General features: G+C 48.9%; 1 protein-coding gene across 1 annotated transcript in view; it reads left to right on the top strand.

Moving 5' to 3' along the window:
• MMP25 (matrix metallopeptidase 25) overlaps positions 1 to 25902 on the top strand; it is a 426665-nt gene that overhangs the window by 274028 nt on the left and 126735 nt on the right. The window contains exon 5 of the mRNA XM_030210435.1: positions 1648 to 1824. Within this exon, the coding sequence (XP_030066295.1) occupies positions 1648 to 1824 (177 nt within the window). The remainder of the gene's footprint in view (positions 1 to 1647; positions 1825 to 25902) is intronic.

Genomic DNA, 25902 nt, shown 5'->3' with positions numbered 1-25902 from the left:
CAGTAGATGGAATAGTAATTTGGCAGAGTAAATTAGAAAAAGATTGGAGACCTTGACTTTAAAATAAAATCTCCCTTTTAATGGGCTTCCAGTAATGTATAAGTATATATAAAATAAGAATAATGAAATCCAAAAGACAAATAGATCATATAAGTAAAGCAACAGAATTACAAAAAGATTCATATAGTTTGATCAGACATATAGCTCATGGTCTCCTCTAAACATTGTTATTTACTTCAAACTCCAGAGCCGGTGGTTGGGAGGCAGGGCTGGTGGTTGGGAGGTGAGGATAGTGCTGGGCAGACTTATACGGTCTGTGCCAGAGCCGGTGGTTGGGAGGAGGGGCAGGTGGTTGGGAGGCGGGGATAGTGCTGGGCAGACTTATACGGTCTGTGCCCTGAAGAGCACAGGTACAAATCAAAGTAGGGTATAGACAAAAAAGCAGCAAATTTGAGTTATCTTGTTGGGCAGACTGGATGGACCGTGCAAAGATTAAGCTCTGTATTCTTCTTTGTCTCTCTCTGGGTAGCAACACGTTTTCTGTATTCTTATCCCTTTTGTGTTCTATCTAGTTCTACTTTGTTCTGTGCTCCCTGAGTGCTGTAGTTTGCCTTGCTGAACAGGTTAGTGGACCAGACTCTTAGTAGGTGTTTTCCCCTGCTGCCTAAGTATTTGCACTCACAATCTCTTCTCTGACAGGGAATGTCTTGTGGGTGCAGCTTCACTCTCATTAGTTCTCTCTGACAGAGGATCAAGATCAGGTCTCCCTGATGAAAAAAAATCCCTTCCCTTTAGGACATTGTATGCCTCAGGGGACAGCTGTGGATCAGACTGGCAACCCACGATCAATTCAGTCACGAGAACTCACTTCTCTCCTCCTTTATGACTATCAACCCCTGTCCTTTCTCTTCTTCTTCTCTCCTCTTCCTTAGCCCCTAGAGCAGGGTTACTCGCCTATAGCTATTCTACATGCTCTTTACTGGACCACCTCCAAGGAGGAAAAGACAAATCTCCTTTTTCTTAACTCAGAATTTTACACTTCCTCCACAAGCTTAAGCGTCAGTGCTATTGGGTCCTTTTCTCAGAGTAGACCTCCTCCTAATCAACTTTGGCAGATTCTGGAGCAGGGGCCTAGAATGTTTTTCCTGCAATTGCAAAGGAAAGAGTATTTTGGCAGCTTGCTACATTGCGGATATTTTTATAGGTGTGAGAGGTATTACATTAAGGCTGACAAGCCCTGCTTGTTGCATTAACATGGGCAGGAGGTGTTAGGTTGGGTTTGACGAGTCCCTCTTTTATTTGTGGAGGTAGGAGTTGTTATTTGGGGGCTGCAGAACCACTGTTGCTTTTATGGGACCAGGAAGTATTATGTTTGGGTCACTCTGAGTCTACTGGGTTTTTTTTTAGGGGTAAAGTATGTTATATTGGGGCAACTGAGCCCCTATTATTATTTTGACAGGGAGAGGAGATGTTATGTTGGGGTTGCTGACCTCTTATTGTTGTTAATGCTCCAGATGATGTTATGCTGAGGCCACCATTTATTGAATCCTCTACTGTAAATGCCACCACATATCATTATTAATCTCCATATATGTTAGATTTATCTCTGACAGAAAATTTTTGTATTCTCTTCTCCCTTATTTACAGAATCGTATGGAACAGATCTGTTTGCAGTGGCTGTTCATGAGTTTGGTCATGCCCTGGGATTGGCCCACTCATCGGCTGAAGAGTCCATCATGAGACCATATTACCAAGGTCCAGTGGGGAACCCTGACCAGTATAAGCTACCCCAAGATGATGTCTCTGCAATAGAACAACTATATGGTGAATGTCTTTTTGCTTTATATTTTCTCACTTTGTCCTTGCAATCTTTCGTCTGCCTCTTTTGACCTTTTGAATCGGTTTTACAGTTTTTTCCCCATTCTTTGACTGGAGAATCAGAGATGCAGGCAACAGCAAGGGGGTAGTTTTATGAAGCATAACCCACTTGTAAATCATGTTTTCTATGCAGGAAATGGCTATTATAAAATTGTACATGTACACACATATACTTTTACAGGGATCACACATAAGCATTATCACGGTCAGTGTTTGGGCTGCATTTTCTAAAATACACATGAGTTCACATAGAATACATGCAGAAAGTCACCTGCCTTGGAGCAGAAATTTTTATTATTTATTTATTTATTTATTGCATTTGTATCCCACATTTTCCCACCTATTTGCAGGCTCAATGTGGCTTACAGTAAGTCGTTATTGGTAAATAAAGATTGAGATAACAGTTATTGTTGCATACAGGCCATGAATAACATGATCAAGAATATAGTCAAGCATTTGGATACAGAGTACATTTCTGATGTAGGTAAGGTGTGAATAACATTGTAAAGAATATAAAATAAACACTTATAGTAAGAAGACATTTCTGATTTAGGCATGGTGGCGATGAGTTGTACTTATATCTGCTGATCTTTGTGGTATGCCTTGTTGAAGAGGTGGGCCTTTAAGGATTTGCAAAAGTTTGTTTGTTCCCAAATGGTTTTTACTTTGCGCGGTAGTGCGTTCCATATTCGTGTACTCAGGTAAGAAAAGTTTGACGCGTGCATTAGTTTGTATTTGAGACCTTTACAGCTGGGGAAGTGGAGGTTGAGGAATGTTCGAGAAGATCTTTTAGCGTTTCTGGGTGGCAAGTCTATCAGGTCTGACATGTAGGCTAGGGCCTCTCCATGAATGATTTTATGAGTTAGAGAGCATACTTTGAACGCGATGCGTTCTTTGAGTGGAAGCCAATGTAGTTTTTCCCTTAAGGGTGTAGCACTTTCATATTTTGTTTTACCAAATATGAGTCTGGCTGCAGTGTTCTGGGCGGTTTGGAGTTTCTTCATGATTTGTTCTTTACATCCGACGTATAGTGCATTGCAGTAGTCTAGGTGACTAAGCACTAATGACTGTACCAGGTTGCGAAAGATGGTCCTTGGGAAGAAAGGTCTTATTCTTTTTAGTTTCCACATTGAATGGAACATCTTCTTGGTTGTATTTTTCGCATGATTTTCAAGTGTAATATATCAGTCAATGGTGACTCCAAGGATTTTCAATGTGTCCGAGACAGGAAGGGACAAGTCTGGTGTGTTTATATTGGTGAATTTGTTTGTGTTATGTTGTGAGGTGATTATAAGGCATTGTGTTTTTTCTGCATTGAGTTTCAGCTGGAATGCATCTGCCCATGAATGCATGGTATGGAAGCTTTGGTTTATGTCGTTAGAAATTTCCTTTAAATCATTTTTGAACGGGATGTAGATCGTTACGTCATCTGCATATATATATGGGTTGAGATTTTGGTTGGATAGTAGTTTGGCCAAGGGTGTCATCATTAGGTTGAAGAGGGTCGGCGAGAGAGGAGATCCCTGGGGGACTCCACATTCAGGTGTCCATGTGGCTGAGGTATTTGAGTTAGATACCACTTGGTATGATCGTGTGGTTAGGAAGCCTTTGAACCAATTGAGAACGTTACCTCCAATTCCGAAATATTCAAGGATATGTAGTAATATTCCATGATCAACCATGTCGAAGGCGCTGGACATATCGAATTGTAGAAGAAAAATGTTTTTGCCGGTTGCAATCGCTTGTTTAAATTTTGACATGAGGGTAACTAGAACTGTTTCGGTGCTGTGGTTGGATCGGAATCTTGATTGAGAGTCGTGGATATTGAAAATTTGTTTAAGTAGTTAGTGAGCTGTTTGGTCACTATACCTTCCGTTACTTTGGTTATCAGTGGAATAGATGCTACTGGGAATAGCTTTATGCAAGAGCATTTTTATGCTACTGGGAATTATTGTAGGAGCCTATTTTGTAAAGGCACAAAGAAGTGTGTGTTGCCCTTCTATAATAGGCAGTTTTATATTTTAGTTTTATATAGACAAAATGAGATTCAGTATAACGCCAATTTTTAAAAAGGGTTCCAGAGGTTATCCGAGAAAATACAGACTAGTGAGCTTGACGTCAGTGCCAAGCAAAATGGTAGAGACTATTACAGAGCATATACATAAGCATAGATTAATGAGACAAAGCCAACATGGATTTAGTGAAGGGAAATCTTGCCTTACCACATTTCTTTGAAGGGGTGAACAAACATGCAGATAAAGGTGAGCCGGTCAATATTGTGTATCTGGATTTTCAAACAGCATTTGACAAAGTACCTCATGAAAGACTCCAGAGGAAATTGGAGAGTCATGGGATACGAGGTAGTGTTCTATTGTGGATTAAAAACTGGTTGAAAGATAGAAAACAGAGAGTAGGGTTAAATGATCAGTATTCTTAATGGAGAAGAGTTGGTAGTGGGGTTCCACAGGGGTCTGTTCTGGGACTGCTGCTTTTTAACATATTTATAAATGATCTATATATGGGAATAATGACTGAGGTAATTAAATTTGCTGATGACACAAAGTTATTCAAAGTTGTTAAATCGAAAGAGGATTGTGAAAAATTGCAAGACAACCTTAGAGAGACTGGGCATCCAAATGGCAGATGACGTTTAATGTGAGCAAGTGCAAAGTAATGCATGTGGAAAAGGGAAACCTGAACAATAGCTATCCAGCTCATTTTAGAAAGTGATCGCCGGCCATCTTCCAACATAAATCGGGAGATGGCCAGCGATCTCCTGAACCCGGCCAAATCGGTATAATCGAAAGCCGATTTTGGCCGGGTTCAACTGCTTTCCGTCGCGGAGCCGGCGAAATATCAAGGGGGCATGTCGGTAGGGTAGTGAAGGCGAGACGGGGGAGGGATGGGGGCGTGCTCACGAGATGGCTGGCTTTGCCCAATAATGAAAAAAAAAAGTCAGGCTTGTAGAGCATTTCGCCGGCTGTACTTGGTCCCTTTTTTCACGACCTAGCTTCAAAAAGGAGCCCCAACTCACCAAATGACCACTGGAGGGAATCAGGGATGACCTCCCCTTACTCCCCCAGTGGTCACCAACCCCCACCCACCCAAAAAAAAAAAGAAAACTTTTTGCCAGCCTCTATGCCAGCCTCAAATGTCATACCCAGCTCCCTGATAGCAGTATGCAAGTCCATGGAGCAGTTTTTAGTGGGTGCAGTGCACTTCAGACAGGTGGACCAAGGCCCATCCCCCCCTTACCTGTTACACTTGTGGTGGTAAATGGGAGCCCTCCAAACCCCCCCCCAGAACCCACTATACCCACATGTAGGTGCCCCCCTTCACCCATAAGGGCCATGGTAATGGTTTAGAGTTGTGGGGAGTGGGTTTTGGGGGGGATTTGGGGGCCTCAGCACCCAAGGTAAGGGAGCTATGCACCTGGGAGCTATTTTTTTTTAATTTTTAGAAGTGCCCCCTAGGGTGCCCGGTTGGTGTCCTGGCATGTCAGGGGGACCAGTGCACTACAAATGCTGGCTCCTCCCATGACCAAATGCCTTGGATTTGGCCGGGTTTGAGATCGCCGGCATTATTTTCCATTATGGCCGAAAACCAATGCCAGCCATCTCAAACCTGGCGAACTCTGACATTTGGCCGGGCCCAAACGTATTAGCAAAAAAAAAAGATGGCCGGCCATCTTTTTTGAAAATATGGTTGGCTCCGCCCACTTAAGGCGCCGTCCCCGAAGATGGCCAGCCAGCTATTTGGCCGGCGCCGTTCGATTATGCCCCTCCATGTGATGCAAGGTTTCACTTTAGGAGTCACTGACCAGTAAAAGGATCTAGGTGTCATCTTTAACGATATATTGAAATCCTCTGCTCAGTGTGCAGTGGCGGTGAAAAAAGCAAATAGAATGTTAGGTATTATTAGGAAAGGAATGGAAAACAAAAATGAGGATGTTATAATGCCTTTGTATCGCTCCATGATGCGACTGCACCATGAATACTGTGTGCAATTCTGATCACCAAGTCTCAAAAAAGATATGGTGGAATTAGAAAAGGTGCAGAGAAGGCCGACGAAAATGATAAAGGGGATGGGATAACTTCCCTATAAGGAAAGGCTGAGGTGGCTAGGGCTGTTCAGCTTGGAGAAAAGACGACTGAGGGGAGATATGATAGAGGTTTATAAAATAATGAGTGGAGTGGAATGGATAGGAGTGAACCGCTTGTTTACTCTTTCCAAAAATACTAGAACTAGGGGGCATGCAATGAAGTTACAAAGTAGTACATTTAAAACACAAAATATTTCTTCACTCAACGTGTAATTAAACTCTAGAATTTGTTGCCAGAGAATGTAGTAAAAGCAGTTAGCTTAGCGGGGTATAAAAAGGTTTGGATATCTTCCTAAAAGAGAAGTCCATAAGCCATTATTAAAATGTACTTAGGGAAAATCCACTGCTTAATTCTAGGATATGCAGCATAAAATGTATTGTACTATTTTGGGATCTTGCCATGTATTTGTGACCTGGATTGGCCACTGTTGGAAACAGGATTCTGAGCTTGATGGACCTTCGGTCTGTCCCAGTATGGCAATGCTTATGTCCGTATGTTCTTATGAGTAAACTGAAGAATGATGAGAGAAAAATATGGTTCAAGAAAATATCATAGAAGAAAGCACAACAGCAAAGATGACTAACAGGAACAAAAACAAAAAATTAAAAATATATAGAAAAACATCAAAATCTAAAAATAATCATAAAATATGTATTTAAAAATATCTATATATATAAAACTCACCCTCAACGTTCTATTTGCACTGACGTCACTGAAGCCAGGTCCGTAACTTCGAAGCTCTGAAGCCACACAAAATCACAGTCTGTGGGCCCCGCCCTTGCGTCAAACGTTATGACGTTGAGGGCGGAGCACATTCTCAGCTCCAACGTTGTACTGCACTATAGCTCTGCTCCACCCTCGCGTCAAAACGCGATGACGTCGAGGGCGGGGCACACGTTACTCTATCGGTTCCTACTGCAGGGGCATTCACATGATGCTAAAATCTTCTGTTTCAGCAGGTCAGTGGGGTGGGGGGCCTTCGGAGAGGGGGGAGCGCCGGCAGCGACGACATCGGTGGGGGTGGAAGGGGGTGCACTGGCAACACACACATCAGGGGGAAGGGAACGGTCACAGATGCTGGGGGCGTTCCAAAAGGGCCAGGGTGACAGCACATTCGCACGGAGGCTGCAGGGGGGCCGGCGACACAATATAATCGCTGGCTGGCTGGCTGCACGGGGGGGTGGGGGCAGGAGACACACCTACATCGCAGGGTGGCTGCAGGGGGACAGGGGACACAGGAAAATCACTGCCTGGCTGCACGGGGGGGGGCAGGGGACACAGCACAATCGCTGGGTACCTGGAGGGGGGGCAGGGGACACAGGACAATCGCTGCGTGGCTGCAGGGGGGCCAGGGGACACAGGACAATAGCAGGGTGGTTACAGGGAGGGCAGGGGACATAGGATAATCACTGGGTGGCTGGAGGTGGGCCAAGAGACACACAACAAATGCAGGGTGGCTGGAGGGGGGCAGGGAATATAGAACACTCACTGGGTGCCTGGAGGTGGCGCAGGGGACACAGGAAACTCGCAGCGTGGCTGCAGGGGGGCATAGAACACTCACTGGGTGCCTAGAGGGGGCGCAGGGGACACAGGAAACTCGCTGCGTGGCTGCAGGGTGGCAAGGGACAGAGGAGACTCGCAGGTTGGCTGCAGGGGGGGCAAGGGAGAGAACACCATCGGTGGGTGGCTGCAGGGGGGCAAGGGAAAAAGTATAGTCGCTGGGTGGCTGGAGGGGGAGCAGGGGAGAGAGGAGAATCACACGGTGGATGCAGGGGGGCCACAGGAGACACACTCGCACCCAGCATTCTCGCTCTCTCTCACACACACACACTCGCACATTCACTCTCACTGTCTCACACACAGTCAATCTCTCACATACTCTCTCAAACATACACACTACAAGGAAAACCTTGCTAGCGCCCGTTTCATTTGTGCCAGAAACGGGCCTTTTTTACTAGTAAATACATAAAAGACGACACTTTGGTTGTAAAAATTAAAAAATATAAACTTTATTAGCCATGAAATAGTAGGGAGAAGAAGAAAATACCATGTCAGAAAATATTAGTTAAATTATTTCTCCGAGGACAAGCAGGCTGCTTGTTCTCACTGATGGGTGACGTCCACGGCAGCCCCTCCAATCGGAAACTTCACTAGCAAAGTCCTTTGCTAGCCCTCGCGCGCCCGCGCGCACCGCGCATGCGCGGCCGTCTTCCCGCCCGAAACCGGCTCGAGCCGGCCAGTCTTCTTTTGTCCGCACTCGGTACGGTCGTGTTTTCGCCGTGTCGAGCCCCGGAAAGTCGACCTCGCGCGTCCAATTTGTTTGAACGTGTTTTTTCCTTCGGGAAAGCTTTGTCCTAGTCGGGAAGTGCTCCGGAAACCCCCCGCCGGGTTTCGTGTAAATCCTCCCCGTACTTCCAGCTTTTTTGCCCCGGTAAGTTTTCTTTCGTCGTCGGGGTAGGCCTCTTTTCGGCCTCGGTCGAGATTTTTCTCCCTCTAAATTTGGTGCTTCAAATTTCGCCATTTCGGCTTTTGATTTCGCCGGCGTGATTTTTCCGCCCATGACATCGAAGCCTTCCAGCGGCTTCAAGAAGTGCACCCAGTGCGCCCGGGTTATCTCGCTCACTGATCGACACTCGTCGTGTCTTCAGTGTCTGGGGGCCGAGCACCGCCCTCAGAACTGCAGTCTGTGTTCCCTGCTTCAAAGGCGGACTCAGGTAGCGAGACTAGCCCAGTGGAACGTGTTGTTCTCGGGCTCTTCGTCGGCATCGGCACCGGGATCTTCGAGTGCATCGACGTCGTCAGCGTCCAGACCTTCTTCCTCGGCCGCCCCTGCATCGAGTGCATCGAGGCATCGGGCCTCTGCATCGGCGCCGAGACATCGGATAGCTGCATCGACGTCGGTGGTACCAGGACCTCGTCTGCTGATGTCGTCGGACGGTGGTGCATCGGGTGGAGTGCAGGTGAGGGCTGTCCATTCCCCTGCTGGTGGCGGTGAGCCCTCGGGTGGGTCTCCGCCTACCCTGAGGGCTCCTGCGGTACAGCCCCCCCGAGATCGACCTTCTTCAGTCTCGGCCCCGAGGAAGCGACGGATGGATTCGACGTCCTCCTCGTCGGTGCCGGGGAGCTCCGGTGACATGCTTCGGAAGAAATCGAAGAAGCATCGACCCCGGTCTCCTCCCCGTGTCGGCACCGAGAGCTCTGGGTCGCCGAGGGATTCGGCACCCAGCAGGCATCGGCACCGAGAGGACCGCTCACCCTCTGTTCAGGAGGTGTCGATGCGCTCCGCTCTGGACAGCCCGGAACAGCCTCCACGCCCGGAACAGGTACTGACGTCGACGCCTGCATCGACCTCTCAGCCTTTCTCTGCAGCCGCTCTAAACGAGAGCCTCCGGGCCGTTCTCCCAGAGATTCTGGGAGAGCTGTTGCGCCCTACCCCTCCGGTACCGGCGGTGCTTGCGCCACCGGTACCGTCGAGCGTGGCGCCGGCTGGCCCATCGCCCAGGTTGAGGTCCCCGACGTCGGTACCGCGTGCGGTACCGACCGCGGCCACCTCCCAGGAAGGCTCCCCGACTACGTCGGCGGAGGGAGCTTCGCCGATGCGGGCGAGGGAGTCTACCTCTCGACGCCCCCATCGTGGACGGGGTTCCACGGAGTCGAGCAGGGCGAGGTTGCAGACACAGGTCCGTGAACTTGTGTCTGACACCGAGGGTGAGGCCTCGTGGGAGGAAGAGGAAGATCCCAGATATTTCTCTGACGAGGAGTCTGATGGTCTTCCGTCTGATCCCACTCCCTCTCCTGAGAGACAGCTTTCTCCTCCCGAGAGTCTGTCTTTTGCCTCCTTTGTCCGGGAGATGTCTACGGCCATCCCCTTCCCGGTGGTTGTGGAGGACGAGCCCAGGGCTGAAATGTTTGAGCTCCTGGACTATCCTTCTCCACCTAAGGAAGCGTCCACTGTTCCCTTGCACCATGTCCTGAAGAAGACATTGCTTGCGAACTGGACCAAGCCATTAACTAATCCCCACATTCCCAAGAAGATCGAGTCCCAGTACCGGATCCATGGGGACCCAGAGCTGATGCGCACTCAGTTGCCTCATGACTCTGGAGTTGTGGATTTGGCCCTAAAGAAGGCTAAGAGTTCTAGGGAACATGCTTCGGCGCCCCCGGGCAAGGACGCTAGAACCTTAGACTCCTTTGGGAGGAAGGCCTACCATTCCTCTATGCTCGTGTCCAAGATCCAGTCTTACCAGCTCTACACGAGCATACACATGCGGAATAATGTGCGGCAGTTGGCGGGCTTGGTTGATGCTCTTCCCCCTGAGCAAGCCAAGCCTTTTCAGGAGGTGGTCAGGCAGCTGAAGGCGTGCAGAAAATTCCTGGCCAGAGGAGTTTATGACACTTTTGATGTTGCGTCCAGGGCCGCTGCTCAAGGTGTGGTGATGCGCAGGCTCTCATGGCTGCGTGCCGCCGACCTGGAGAATAGAATCCAGCAGCGGATTGCGGACTCGCCTTGCCGTGCGGATAACATTTTTGGCGAAAAAGTCGAGCAGGTGGTAGAGTCTCTCCACCAGCGGGACACCGCATTCGACAAGTTCGCCCGCCGGCAGCCTTCAGCTTCTACCTCTACAGGTAGACGATTTTTCGGGGGAAGGAAGACTGTTCCCTATACTTCTGGCAAGCGTAGGTACAATCCTCCTTCCCGACAGCCTGCGGCCCAGGCTAAGCCCCAGCGCGCTCGCTCTCGTCAGCAGCGTGCGAATCAGCAAGGCCCCGCGGCTCCCCAGCAAAAGCAAGGGGCGAGCTTTTGACTGGCTCCAGCAGAGCATAGCCGACATCCAAGTGTCAGTGCCGGGCGACCTGCCTGTCGGAGGGAGGTTGAAAGCTTTTCACCAAAGGTGGCCTCTCATAACCTCCGATCAGTGGGTTCTCCAAATAGTCCGGCAAGGATACACCCTCAATTTGGCCTCACAACCTCCAAATTGTCCACCGGGAGCTCAGTCCTACAGCTTCCAACACAAGCAGGTACTTGCAGAGGAACTCTCCGCCCTTCTCAGCGCCAATGCGGTCGAGCCCGTGCCATCCGGGCAAGAAGGGCTGGGGTTCTATTCCAGGTACTTCCTTGTGGAAAAGAAAACAGGGGGGATGCGTCCCATCCTAGACCTAAGGGCCCTGAACAAATATCTCGTAAAAGAAAAGTTCAGGATGCTTTCCCTGGGCACCCTTCTCCCCATGATTCAGCAAAACGATTGGCTATGCTCTCTGGACTTGAAGGATGCCTACACACACATCCCGATACTGCCAGCTCACAGACAGTATCTGCGATTTCAGCTGGGCGCACGCCACTTCCAGTACTGTGTGCTACCCTTTGGGCTCGCCTCTGCGCCCAGGGTGTTCACAAAGTGCCTAGCTGTGGTAGCAGCGGCGCTTCGCAGGCTGGGGGTGCACGTGTTCCCATATCTCGACGATTGGCTGGTGAAGAACACATCCGAGGCAGGAGCCCTGCAGTCCATGCAGATGACTATTCGCCTCCTGGAGCTACTGGGGTTTGTGATAAATTACCCAAAGTCCCATCTTCTCCCAGTGCAGAAACTCGAATTCATCGGAGCCCTGCTGGATTCTCGGACGGCTCGCGCCTATCTCCCAGAGGCGAGGGCCAACAACTTGTTGTCCCTCGTCTCGCGGGTGCGAGCGTACCAGCAGATCACAGCTCGGCAGATGTTGAGATTGCTGGGCCACATGGCTTCCACAGTTCATGTGACTCCCATGGCCCGCCTTCACATGAGATCTGCTCAATGGACCCTAGCCTCCCAGTGGTATCAGGCCGCCGGGGGTCTAGAGGACGTGATCCACCTGTCCACGAGTTTTCTCGAATCCCTGTATTGGTGGACGATTTGCTCCAATTTGACTCTGGGACGTCCCTTCCAAATTCCTCAGCCTCAAAAAGTGCTGACCACGGATGCGTCTCTCCTGGGATGGGGAGCTCATGTCGATGGGCTTCACACCCAAGGAAGGTGGTCCCTCCAAGAAAGCGATCTACAGATCAATCTTCTGGAGTTGCGAGCGATCTGGAACGCTCTGAAGGCTTTCAGAGATCGGCTGTCCCACCAAATTATCCAAATTCAGACAGACAATCAGGTTGCCATGTACTATGTCAACAAGCAGGGGGGCACCGGATCTCGCCCCCTGTGTCAGGAAGCCGTCAGCATGTGGCTCTGGGCTCGCCGTCAAGGCATGGTGCTCCAAGCCACATATCTGGCAGGCGTAAACAACAGTCTGGCCGACAGGTTGAGCAGGATTATGCAACCTCACGAGTGGTCGCTCAATTCCCGTGTGGTGCGACAGATCTTCCAGGCGTGGGGCACCCCCCTGGTGGATCTCTTCGCATCTCAAGTGAACCACAAGGTCCCTCAGTTCTGTTCCAGGCTTCAGGCCCACGGCAGACTGGCGTCGGATGCCTTCCTCCTGGATTGGGGGGAAGGTCTGCTGTATGCTTATCCTCCCATTCCTCTGGTGGGGAAGACTTTGTTGAAACTCAAGCAAGACCGAGGCACCATGATTCTGATTGCTCCCTTTTGGCCGCGTCAGATCTGGTTCCCTCTTCTTCTGGAGTTATCCTCCGAAGAACCGTGGAGATTGGAGTATTTTCCGACCCTCATCACGCAGGACGAAGGGGCTCTTCTGCATCCCAACCTCCAGTCCCTGGCTCTCACGGCCTGGATGTTGAGGGCGTAGACTTTGCCTCTTTGGGTCTGCCAGAGGGTGTCTCCCGCATCTTGCTTGCTTCCAGGAAAGACTCCACTAAGAGAAGTTACTTCTTTCATTGGAGGAGGTTTGCCGTCTGGTGTGACAGCAAGGCCCTAGATCCTCGCTCTTGTCCTACACAGACCCTGCTTGAATACCTTCTCCACTTGTCTGAGTCTGGTCTGAAGACCAACTCCGTAAGGGTTCACCTTAGTGCAATCAGTGCATACCATTACCAAGTGGAAGGTAAGCCGATCTCAGGACAGCCTTTAGTTGTTCGCTTCATGAGAGGTTTGCTTTTGTCAAAGCCCCCTGTCAAGCCTCCTACAGTGTCATGGGATCTCAATGTCGTTCTCACCCAGCTGATGAAACCTCCTTTCGAGCCACTGAATTCCTGCCATCCGAAGTACTTGACCTGGAAGGTCATTTTCTTGGTGGCAGTTACCTCGGCTCGTAGAGTCAGTGAGCTTCAGGCCCTGGTAGCCCAGGCCCCTTACACCAAATTTCATCACAACAGAGTAGTCCTCCGCACTCACCCTAAGTTTCTGCCAAAGGTTGTGTCGGAGTTCCATCTGAACCAGTCAATTGTCTTGCCAACATTCTTTCCCCGTCCTCATTCCTGCCCTGCTGAACGTCAGCTGCACACATTGGACTGCAAGAGAGCATTGGCCTTCTATCTGGAGCGGACACAGCCCCACAGACAGTCCGCCCAATTGTTTGTTTCTTTTGATCCCAACAAGAGGGGAGTGGCTGTAGGGAAACGCACCATATCCAATTGGCTAGCAGATTGCATTTCCTTCACTTACGCCCAGGCTGGGCTGGCTCTTGAGGGTCATGTCACGGCTCATAATGTTAGAGCCATGGCAGCGTCGGTAGCCCACTTGAAGTCAGCCACCATGGAGGAAATTTGCAAAGCTGCGACGTGGTCATCTGTCCACACATTCACATCTCATTACTGCCTGCAGCAGGATACCCGACGTGACAGTCGGTTCGGGCAGTCAGTTCTTCAGAACCTGTTTGGGCTTTAGGATCCAACTCCACCCCCCGAGGGCCCTGTTTGTTCTGTTCCAGGCTACACTCTCAGTTAGTTGGTAAATTTTTTAGGTCAATCTCAGTTATGTCCTCGCCGTTGCGAGGCCCAATTGACCAATGTTGTTGTTTTGAGTGAGCCTGGGGGCTAGGGATACCCCATCAGTGAGAACAAGCAGCCTGCTTGTCCTCGGAGAAAGCGAATGCTACATACCTGTAGAAGGTATTCTCCGAGGACAGCAGGCTGATTGTTCTCACAAACCCGCCCGCCTCCCCTTTGGAGTTGTGTCTTCCCTTGAAGTGTATTGTCTTGCTACATACTGGACTGGCCGGCTCGAGCCGGTTTCGGGCGGGAAGACGGCCGCGCATGCGCGGTGCGCGCGGGCGCGCGAGGGCTAGCAAAGGACTTTGCTAGTGAAGTTTCCGATTGGAGGGGCTGCCGTGGACGTCACCCATCAGTGAGAACAATCAGCCTGCTGTCCTCGGAGAATACCTTCTACAGGTATGTAGCATTCGCTTTATACATTCCAAATGGCAAAAAAAAAAAAGGTTTATCAGAAAACATTTTAAAAACCATGTCCATAATGGAAGAAGTAAATAAACATTTTCTGATATTCGGAAATACATTAAAAAAAAGTTTAGTAAGTACTGAAAACATCATACATGTTTACAGATAAACATTTCCACCAACTGGAAATATACTAAGCAAAACATGCTTGTCCCTGCATTGAGAAAATGTCTGCGGCAACAGCAGCATGTTCCCTCCACGTGCAAAACATGTATCTATAGTCCTGCACATGAAGGAATATTTCTCAGTGTGCCCAGTTATGTCTCTGTGAAGGGAGCCAAACTTTTCTGTGCCAGGGTCAGAGCTGCTGGTCCTCCTGTGCCTCAGACATAGGAGAGAGATTTTCAAGCGCCACCACCACCTATCACCCCATAATGTCTCCATGAGGGCATGGAGATCCATAAGGAGCAGCTTGGAAAGGTCAGTGTGAAACAGAGCCCAACAGGATCACATCAATACTCATGTGCTAGCACCATACATAGGCAGGGTCATATACAGTGAGTTCCTTTTGTCGTTGCTGTACATGTTATTGAATTTTCATAAGAAAGAATAAGAAAACAAACTCAGAATGCCCAGTAATTATGTGGCCTCCTCCACTAACCCTTCAATGCTGAAATGAGGGGCTACACATCTGGATCCCCTTCCCAACCCCCCAGTGTTAGCATGCCTAACAGGACATTCTAAGGGATCCTGCGTTACTTTTGGCATATATGTATGCTAATTGTGCGGTATTTATTTATTTGTAATATTTTGAGGGAGTGTTTCAGGATCAGAAAATGGGCAGAGAGTGGGTATGTAAGCGGTAACCAGTTAGCGCATGCATATTAGTTCGCACTGATTATGCAGGTTTAACGCAGGAGCCCTCACTGCTTCCTAAACATTTAATTTTTATAAATGGCCGCGTGCTAATGAAACAATTGCAAAAAAGGTTTTTTGATGGCCACACAAGAAATGGGCTTAGCACATGGGAAAGACCAGTATAAAGGTGCACTAAGCCCATTCCTTAGCACAGCTTAGTAAAAGAGCCCCAATGTGGGCTAACGGAGAAAAAGCATATTTTAAAACACTTACCGTTGCCAGCTGAATTAGTCCCCAATATTCAGTGCTGGGCCATGTCCAGCACCGGCAGTGAATACTGGGGAATAAGTGTGGGGGGGCAGGCTGCTGGAGGTTATGCGGGCCTGGCAGCTATTCTCTAATACCCCCTCCACCCGCTGCTATTTCCTAAGTCCCTCCCCCCCCCCCCCGAATGAAACCTCCCTCCCCCACCTGATGTCTAGGTATGCCCCCTGGACTGTCTCCCTGGTAGTCCAGTGGGGGTCTTTGGGGGCAGGAGCACAGCCCCTCCCCCACTCCAGCCCCTTATCTTGTGTGCTGAGCCCCCCCAAAACCCACTACCCCCAACTGTACACCACTACCATATCCCTAACAGGTGAAGGGGGCACCTATATGTGGGTACAGTGGGTTTCTGGTGAGTTTTGGAGGGCTCACAGTTTCCTTCACAAGTGTAACAGGTAGGGAGAGGTATGGGCCTGGGTCTACCTGTCTGCAGTGCACTGCACCCAACACTAGACTACTCCAGGGACCTGCATGCTGTTCTAATGGACCTGAGTATAACATCTGAAGCTGGCAAGTAATGTTTTTCATCACATTTTTGGGGGGTGGGAGGGGGTTAGTGACCACTGGGAGAATAAGGGGAGGTCATCCCTGATTCCCTCCAGTGGTCATCTGGTTATTTAGGGCACCTTTTTGTGCATGATTCGTTCTAAAAACAGGTCTAGCTCAAAACATCTTCGTTTTAGTCCTGGATGTTTTTGTTTTGTTCCATTATGGCTGAAAAATATCTAAGTCTTAGGAACGCCCATATCCCCGCCTGAACATGCCCCTGATATGTCTCCTTCAGATTTGGACGTACTTCTGACTGACTTCATAGAAAAACGTCTAGAAATGGGTTTTGAAAATACTGATTTGGATGTGTTTGTGAGAAAAATGTCCAAATACTGCTTTATGCCAATTTTTAGACGTTTTTCTGTTTCGAAAATGAGTCCGTATGTCACACTTTGTATTGTTACTTGAATATTTTTACTACTGTAATTGTCTATTGATCATGTTTGATTTATTCTTACTGTACATCACTTTGAGTGAATTCCTTCAAAGAGGAGGTAAATAAATCCTAAAAATAAATAAGTAAAATAATAAATAAATGCCAGCCATTTTGAAAGGCTGCCGAGAAGGGGCAGGAGCAAGGGGGCTGTGCTCCTGCCCTTAAAGACCTCCACTGGACCACAGGGAGACAGGTAGGCCCAGGGGAGGGGTGGGACTTAGCAGTGGTGTTCCTAGGCTGGCTGACCCCGGGGCGGATTGCCGATGCGCCCCCCCCCCCCAGGGTGCAGCACGACCCCCCAGGTGCATTTTTACCTGCTGGGGGGGGGGTGCCGCGCGCCTGTCGGCTCGTTCCCTGCTGCTCCCTCTGCCCCGGAACAGGAAGTAACCTGTTCTGCACAGAGGGAGCAGCAGGGAGGGAACGAGTGGACTCGGCCAACAGGCACGTGGCACCCCCCCAGCGGCGTGCACCCGGGGCGGACCGCCCCCACCCCTCTTGGTACACCACTGGGACTTAGGTTTGAGGGCGGAGCATGGGTGTTCTGCCTAACTGTACAGATAGTTGTCGATATTCAGCCACTATCTGGATAGCTATACAAATAAACTTAGGGCAGCGCATAGCTTTCTTGATAGGGGAAATATATTATTGCTATCCATATAGCTAGCATTGGTCACTGCTGAATATGTATGTTCTGCACCACCACATCTGTGGATAGCAGTACCAAATGTGGCAATTTAAAAAACAAACACTGATTATGGCATTTGAATACTGACCCAAATTATGGTGAAGAGCACATCAAAATAGACTTCAGTGGACACTTTTTCATATAAAGACAACATTATGTTTTGTTTATTTTTAAACTTGATAGCTTGCTTTCAGTAGACATGGTGCAATATATTTACCCTAGAGAATCTGATATCATTCCTCACCATAAAAGATCAAGGCAAGTTACAAGAATTAAAAAAAAAAAATCACATATACAAACAGGTATTATAAAACTTTATCACTCCACCCCCAATATTATTTATCCCCAATTTAGTCCTTAGCCTTAAACATCTTATTGTAAAACCATGCTTTTAAATAATTTTTGAAAAACATAAAGCTCTATATATGTCTCACTTCTAAAGGCAGGCTAGACCATAAGGCATACCATAATGATCCATCCTAAATACTAGATAACTAGACTATACCTGAACTAGACAAAACCAAACTCTCTACAACAGACTGATAACCTAAGTTGTCACTAATGAAAATTACGCATTATACACTACCACTTTATTTCTCATGCCGGAAATGAACTTTCTATAGTTGATTGTCTAACTTACTCTCTAATTTACTTTATCATTTAGGAACCTCAATGTAATACCACTTTGTATTTCTCAATCCGGAAATGGCGATCGCCATTACGACATAATGTAAGCCACATTGAGCCTGCAAATTGCTGGGAAAATGTGGGATACAAATGCAGCAAATAAATAAATAAATATTTTAGGTTCTACAACTCCAAAAGCATGTATACATGAAGATTGTAGTTTCAATCCACTCAGCACAACAACAACAAAAAAAAACCCAACCCTTTTGAGAAGAACACATTGTCCTAAATGGTTCATATATTTCCAAAAGAACTTGAAGATACTTGGGACATCCAAACATAATGCATTAAAGCAATTTAAAACAAACTGGTTTAACTGGAAGCCAATGTAATTCAGCCAGAATAGGAGTAATATGATCGTATGTTTTCTTTTTTAATAAAAGTGAGCTGCCATATTTTGCACTAGCTGCACCCTTTTCATGTGATATTATGGAAGCCACAACACAATGCACTTGTTTATTAAAAGATGGCAGCAGCAGTGATCCCCATTGGCTGCCCTGTTCCCAGCACCAACCTCTTCTCTCTAGTGCAGCCCGCCTATGACATAACTCCCTGTTTCCTCAGAGACAGGCCGCATTAGAGAGAAGGGGCCGGTGTCGGCAGCAGGGCAGCCTATGGGAATTGCTGCCACCGCCATCTTTTGGAAAACTAAGGTAGGCTTGGGGAAAAGGATTGAAGAAGGAAGGGGAGAGATGCCAGACTACGACCGGAGGGGGGCACCATCTTAGCCCTCGCCTCAGGCAGCAGATTGCCTTGGGCTGCCCCTGCCTGGTGTTCTAGGGGTTCCTAAGGGCAGGAGTAATGCTCACTCACTCCTGCCCATTGTGGCTTTGGCCTAAAAGCGAATGCTACATACCTGTAGAAGGTATTCTCCGAGGACAGCAGGCTGATTGTTCTCACTGATGGGTGATGTCCACGGCAGCCCCCTCCAACCGGAAACTTCACTAGCCTTTGCTAGTCCTCGCGCGCCCATGCGCACCGCGCATGCGCGGCCGTCTTCCCGCCCAAACCGGCTCGTGTTCGTCAGTCCCGTATGTAGCAAGACAAAGACAAGGGAAGACACAACTCCAAAGGGGAGGCGGGCGGGTATGTGAGAACAATCAGCCTGCTGTCCTCGGAGAATACCTTCTACAGGTATGTAGCATTCGCTTTCTCCGAGGACAAGCAGGCTGCTTGTTCTTACTGATGGGGTATCCCTAGCCCCGAGGCTCACTCAAAACAACAAACATGGTCAATAGGGCCTTGCAACGGCGAGGACATAACTGAGATTGACCTAACAACTTATCCAACTAACTGAGAGTGTAGCCTGGAACAGAATAAAACATGAGCCTAGGGGGGTGGAGTTGGATTCTAAACCCCGAACAGATTCTGAAGCACTGACTGCCCGAACCGACTGTCACGTCGGGTATCCTGCTGCAGGCAGTAATGAGATGTGAATGTGTGGACAGATGACCACGTCGCAGCTTTGCAGATCTCTTCAATAGTGGCTGACTTCAAGTGGGCCACTGACGCAGCCATGGCTCTGACATTGTGAGCCGTGACATGACCCTCAAGAGCCAGCCCAGCCTGGGTGTAAGTGAAGGAAATGCAATCTGCTAGCCAACTGGATAAGGTGCGTTTCCCCACAGCCACTCCCCTCCTGTTGGGATCAAAAGAAACAAACAATTGGGCGGACTGTCTGTTGGGCTGTGTCCGCTCCAGATAGAAGGCCAATGCTCTTTTGCAGTCCAATGTGTGCAGCTGACGTTCAACAGGGCAGGAATGAGGACGGGGAAAGAATGTTGGCAAGACAATTGACTGGTTCAGATGGAACTCCGACACTACCTTCGGCAAGAACTTAGGGTGAGTGCGGAGGACTACTCTGTTATGATGAAATTTGGTGTAAGGGGCCTGGTCTACCAGGGCCTGAAGCTCACTGACTCTACGAGCTGAAGTAACTGCCACCAAGAAAATGACCTTCCAGGTCAAGTACTTCAGATGGCAAGAATTCAGTGGCTCAAAAGGAGGTTTCATCAGCTGGGTGAGAACGACATTGAGATCCCATGACACTGTAGGAGGCTTGACAGGGGGCTTTGACAAAAGCAAACCTCTCATGAAGCGAACAACTAAAGGCTGTCCTGAGATCGGCTTACCTTCCACACGGTAATGGTATGCACTGATCGCGCTAAGGTGAACCCTTACAGAGTTGGTCTTGAGACCAGACTCAGACAAGTGCAGAAGGTATTCAAGCAGGGTCTGTGTAGGACAGGAGCGAGGATCTAAGGCCTTGCTGTCACACCAGACGGTAAACCTCCTCCATAAAAAGAAGTAACTCCTCTTAGTGGAATCTTTCCTGGAAGCAAGTAAGACACGGGAGACACCCTCCGACAGACCCAAAGAGGCAAAGTCTACGCTCTCAACATCCAGGCCGTGAGAGCCAGAGACCGGAGGTTGGGATGCAGAAGCGCCCCTTCATCCTGTGTGATGAGGATCGGAAAACACTCCAATCTCCACGGTTCTTCGGAGGACAACTCCAGAAGAAGAGGGAACCAGATCTGACGCGGCCAAAAGGGAGCAATCAGAATCATGGTGCCCCGGTCTTGCTTGAGTTTCAACAAAGTCTTCCCCACCAGAGGTATGGGAGGATAAGCATACAGCAGACCTTCCCCCCAGTCCAGGAGGAAGGCATCCGATGCCAGTCGACCGTGGGCCTGAAGTCTGGTACAGAACTGAGGGACCTTGTGGTTGGCTCGAGATGCGAAGAGATCTACCAAGGGGGTGCCCCACACTTGGAAAATCTGGCGCACCACTCTGGAGTTGAGCGACCACTCGTGAGGTTGCATAATCCTGCTCAACCTGTCGGCCAGACTGTTGTTTACGCCTGCCAGATATGTGGCTTGGAGCAACATGCCGTGACGGCGAGCCCAGAGCCACATGCTGACGGCTTCCTGACACAGGGGGCGAGATCCGGTGCCCCCTGCTTGTTGATGTAATACATGGCAACCTGGTTGTCTGTCTGAATTTGGATAATTTGATGGGACAGCCGATCTCTGAAAGCCTTCAGAGCATTCCAGATCACTCGTAACTCCAGGAGATTGATCTGCAGATCGCGTTCCTGGAGGGACCAGCTTCCTTGGGTGTGAAGTCCATCGACATGAGCTCCCCACCCCAGGAGAGACGCATCTGTAGTCAGCACCTTTTGTGGCTGAGGAATTTGGAAGGGGCGTCCCAGAGTTAAATTGGTCCAAATTGTCCACCAATACAGGGATTCGAGAAAACTCGTGGACAGGTGGATCACGTCCTCTAGATCCCCAGCAGCCTGAAACCACTGGGAAGCTAGGGTCCATTGAGCAGATCGCATGTAAAGGCGTGCCATGGGAGTCACATGGACTGTGGAGGCTGTGATCTGCTGGGACGCTCGTACCCGGGAGACAAGGGACAGCAGATTGTTGGCCCTCGTCTCCGGGAGATAGGCCCGAGCCCTCCGAGAATCCAGCAGAGCTCCTATGAATTTGAGTCTCTGTACTGGGAGAAGGTGGGACTTTGGATAATTTATCACAAACCCCAGTTGCTCCAGGAGGCGAATAGTCATCTGCATGGACTGTAGAGCTCCTGCCTCGGATGTGTTCTTCACCAGCCAATCGTCGAGATAAGAGAACACGTGCACTCCAAGCCTGCGAAGCGCTGCTGCTACCACAGCTAGGCACTTCGTGAACACTCTGGGCACAGAGGCGAGCCCAAAGGGTAGCACACAGTACTGGAAGTGACGTGATCCCAGACGAAATCGAAGATACTGTCTGTGGGCTGGCAGTATTGGAATATGTGTGTAAGCATCCTTTAAGTCCAGAGAGCATAGCCAATCGTTTTGCTGAATCATGGGAAGAAGGGTGCCCAGGGAAAGCATCCTGAACTTTTCCTTGACCAGATATTTGTTCAGGGCCCTTAGGTCTAGGATGGGACGCATCCCCCCTGTTTTCTTTTCCACAAGGAAGTACCTGGAATAGAATCCCAGCCCTTCTTGCCCGGATGGCACGGGCTCGACCGCATTGGCGCTGAGAAGGGCGGAGAGTTCCTCTGCAAGTACCTGCTTGTGCTGGAAGCTGAAGGATTGAGCTCCCGGTGGGCAATTTGGAGGTTTCGAGGCCAAATTGAGGGTGTATCCTTGCCGGACTATTTGGAGGACCCACTGGTCGGAGGTTATGAGAGGCCACCTTTGGTGAAAAACTTTCAGCCTCCCCCCGACCGGCAGATCGCCCGGCACAGACACTTTGACAACGGCTATGCACTTCTGGAGCCAGTCAAAAGCTCGCCCCCTGCTTTTGCTGGGGAGCTGTGGGGCCTTGCTGAGGCGCACGCTGCTGACGAGAGCGAGCACGCTGGGGCTTAGCCTGGGCTGCAGGCTGTCGAGAGGGAGGATTGTACCTACGCTTACCAGAAGAGTAGGGAACAGTCCTCCTTCCCCCATAAAAACGTCTACCTGAAGAGGTAGATGCTGAAGGCTGCCGGCGGGAGAATTTGTCAAAAGCGTTATCCCGCTGGTGGAGCTGCTCTACCACCTGTTCGACTTTTTCTCCAAAAATGTTGTCCGCTCGGCAAGGGGAGTCCGCAATCCGCTGCTGGATTCTATTCTCCAGGTCGGAGGCACGCAGCCATGAGAGTCTGCGCATCACCACACCTTGAGCAGCGGCCCTGGACGCAAATCAAAGGTATCATATACCCCTCTGGCCAGGAATTTTCTGCACACCTTCAGCTGCCTGACCACCTCCTGAAACGGCTTGGCTTGCTCAGAAGGGAGCTTGTCCACCAAGCCCGCCAACTGCCGCACATTGTTCCACATGTGAATGCTCGTGTAGAGCTGGTAGGACTGAATCTTGGCCACGAGCATTGAAGAATGGTAGGCCTTCCTCCCAAAGGAGTCTAAGGTTCTAGAGTCCTTGCCCGGGGCGCCGAAGCATGCTCCTTAGAACTCTTAGCCTTCTTTAGGGCCAGATCCACCACACCAGAGTCGTGAGGCAACTGAGTGCGCATCAGCTCTGGGTTCCCATGGATCCGGTACTGGGACTCGATCTTCTTGGGAATGTGGGGATTAGTTAAAGGCTTGGTCCAGTTCACCAGCAATGTCTTTTTTAGGACATGATGCATGGGTACAGTGGACGCTTCCTTACCGGGGTACAAAGTATATCGTAATGATAGGGTGGACCGGATTGGTGGAGGGGTAGCATTGTATATTAACGAGAGCCTTGACTCAGATAGATTACAAATTCAGCAGGACACAAATCACACCTTTGAATCACTGTGGGTTGAAATTCCATGTATAAAAGGGAAAAAAAATGGTGATAGGAGTGTACTACCGTCCGCCTCGCCAGGATGAGCAGGTAGACACAGAAATGATAAAAGAAATCAGAGACGCGAACAAAATGGGCAATGTGATAATAATGGGTGACTTCAATTATCCAAATATAGACTGGGTAAATTTAACATCGGGACACGCTACAGAGATACAATTCCTTGATGAAATCAAGGACAGCTTTATGGAGCAACTGGTGCAGGAGCCGACGAGAGAAGGAAAAATTCTAGACTTGGTCCTTAGTGGAGCGCATGATCTGGTGAGGGACGTTATGGTACTGGGGCCGCTTGATAACAGTGACCATAATATGATCAGTTTTGACATCGACCTTGAAGTAACTGTACACAGAAAGTCAAATACGTTAGCGTTTAACTTTAAAAAAGGAGACTATGATAAAATGAGAAGAACGGTAAAAAAAAAACTTAGGGGGGCAACTGAGAGAGTAAAAACTGTACAACAGGCGTGGACGCTGTTCAAAAATACCATCCTGGAGGCCCAGGCCATACATATTCCGCAAATTAGAAAAGAAAGACGGAAGTCCAAAAGACACCCGGCCTGGTTGAAAAGTGAGGTGAAGGAAGCTATTAGGGCTAAAAGAAACGCCTTCAGAAAATGGAAGAAGGAACCGTCTGAAAATAACAAGAAACAGCATAAGGAGTGTCAAAGCAAATGCAAGGCGCAGATTAAGAAGGCCAAGAGGGAGTATGAAAAAAAGATAGCATTAGAGGCAAAAAAACATAGTAAAAATTTTTTTCGGTATATTAAAAGCAGGAAGCCGGCAAAAGAATCGGTTGGGCCGCTGGATGACCGAGGGGTAAAAGGGGCGATCAAGGAAGACAAAGACGTAGCGGAGAGACTGAATGAATTCTTTGCTTCGGTCTTCACCGAGGAAGATTTGGGTGGGTTACCGGTGTCGGAAATGGTATTTCAAGCGGACGAGTCGGAGAAACTTACTGACTTCACGGTAAACCTGGAGGACGTAATGGGGCAGTTCGGCAAACTGAAGAGTAGCAAATCTCCTGGACCGGATGGTATTCATCCTAGAGTACTGATAGAACTGAAAAACGAGCTTGCGGAGCTACTGCTAGTGATATGCAACTTATCCTTAAAATCGAGCGTGGTACCGGAAGATTGGAGGGTGGCCAATGTAACGCCCATTTTTAAAAAAGGCTCCAGGGGAGATCCGGGAAATTATAGACCGGTGAGTCTGACGTCGGTGCCTGGGAAAATGGTAGAGGCTATTATTAAAAACAAAATTACAGAGCACATCCAAGGACATGGATTACTGAGACCAAGTCAGCATGGCTTTTGTGTGGGGAAATCTTGCCTGACCAATTTACTTCAATTCTTTGAAGGAGTGAACAAACATGTGGACAAAGGGGAGTCGGTTGATATTGTGTATCTGGATTTTCAAAGGCGTTTGACAAGGTACCTCATGAAAGGCTACAGAGGAAATTGGAGGGTCATGGGATAGGAGGAAATGTCCTATTGTGGATTAAAAACTGGTTGAAGGATAGGAAACAGAGAGTGGGGTTAAATGGGCAGTATTCACAATGGAGAAGGGTAGTTAGTGGGGTTCCTCAGGGGTCCGTGCTAGGACCGCTGCTTTTTAATATATTTATAAATGATTTAGAGATGGGAGTAACTAGCGAGGTAATTAAATTTGCTGATGACACAAAGTTATTCAAAGTCGTTAAATCACGACAGGATTGTGAAAAATTACAAGAGGACCTTACGAGACTGGGAGACTGGGCGGCTACATGGCAGATGATGTTTAATGTGAGCAAGTGCAAGGTGATGCATGTGGGAAAAAAGAACCCGAATTATAGCTACGTCATGCAAGGTTCCACATTAGGAGTTACGGACCAAGAAAGGGATCTGGGTGTCGTCGTCGATAACACACTGAAACCTTCTGCTCAGTGTGCTGCTGCGGCTAAGAAAGCGAATAGAATGTTGGGTATTATTAGGAAAGGTATGGAAAGCAGGTGTGAGTATGTTATAATGCCGTTGTATCGCTCCATGGTGCGACCGCACCTTGAGTATTGTGTTCAATTCTGGTCGCCGCATCTCAAGAAAGATATAGTAGAATTGGAAAAGGTGCAGCGAAGGGCGACTAAAATGATAGCGGGGATGGGACGACTTCCCTATGAAGAAAGACTAAGGAGGCTAGGGCTATACAGCTTGGAGAAGAGACGGCTGAGGGGAGACATGATAGAGGTATATAAAATAATGAGTGGAGTGGAACAGGTGGATGTGAAGCTTCTGTTCACGTTTTCCAAAAATACTAGGACTAGGGGGCATGCGATGAAACTACAGTGTAGTAAATTTAAAACAAATCGGAGAAAATTTTTCTTCACCCAACGTGTAATTAAACTCTGGAATTCGTTGCCGGAGAAAGTGGTGAAGGCGGTTAGCTTAGCAGAGTTTAAAAAGGGGTTGGACAGTTTCCTAAAGGACAAGTCCATAAACCGCTACTAAACGGACTTGGAAAGATCCAAGATTCCAGGAATAACATGTGTGGAATGTTTGTACGTTTGGGAAGCTTGCCAGGTGCCCTTGGCCTGGATTGGCCGCTGTCGTGGACAGGATGCTGGGCTCGATGGACCCTTGGTCTTTTCCCAGTGTGGCATTACTTATGTACTTATGTAAGAGCTCAAACATTTCAGCCCTGGGCTCATCCTCCACAACCACCGGGAAGGGGATGGCCGTAGACATCTCCCGGACAAAGGCCGCAAAAGACAGACTCTCGGGAGGAGAAAGCTGCCTTTCAGGAGAGGGAGTGGG

The sequence above is a fragment of the Microcaecilia unicolor genome, chromosome 7 (genome assembly GCF_901765095.1).
Source record: "Microcaecilia unicolor chromosome 7, aMicUni1.1, whole genome shotgun sequence".
NCBI lineage: Eukaryota > Metazoa > Chordata > Amphibia > Gymnophiona > Siphonopidae > Microcaecilia > Microcaecilia unicolor.
Note: the sequence above shows the minus strand (reverse complement) of the source record. Positions and strands in the feature narration are given on the sequence as shown.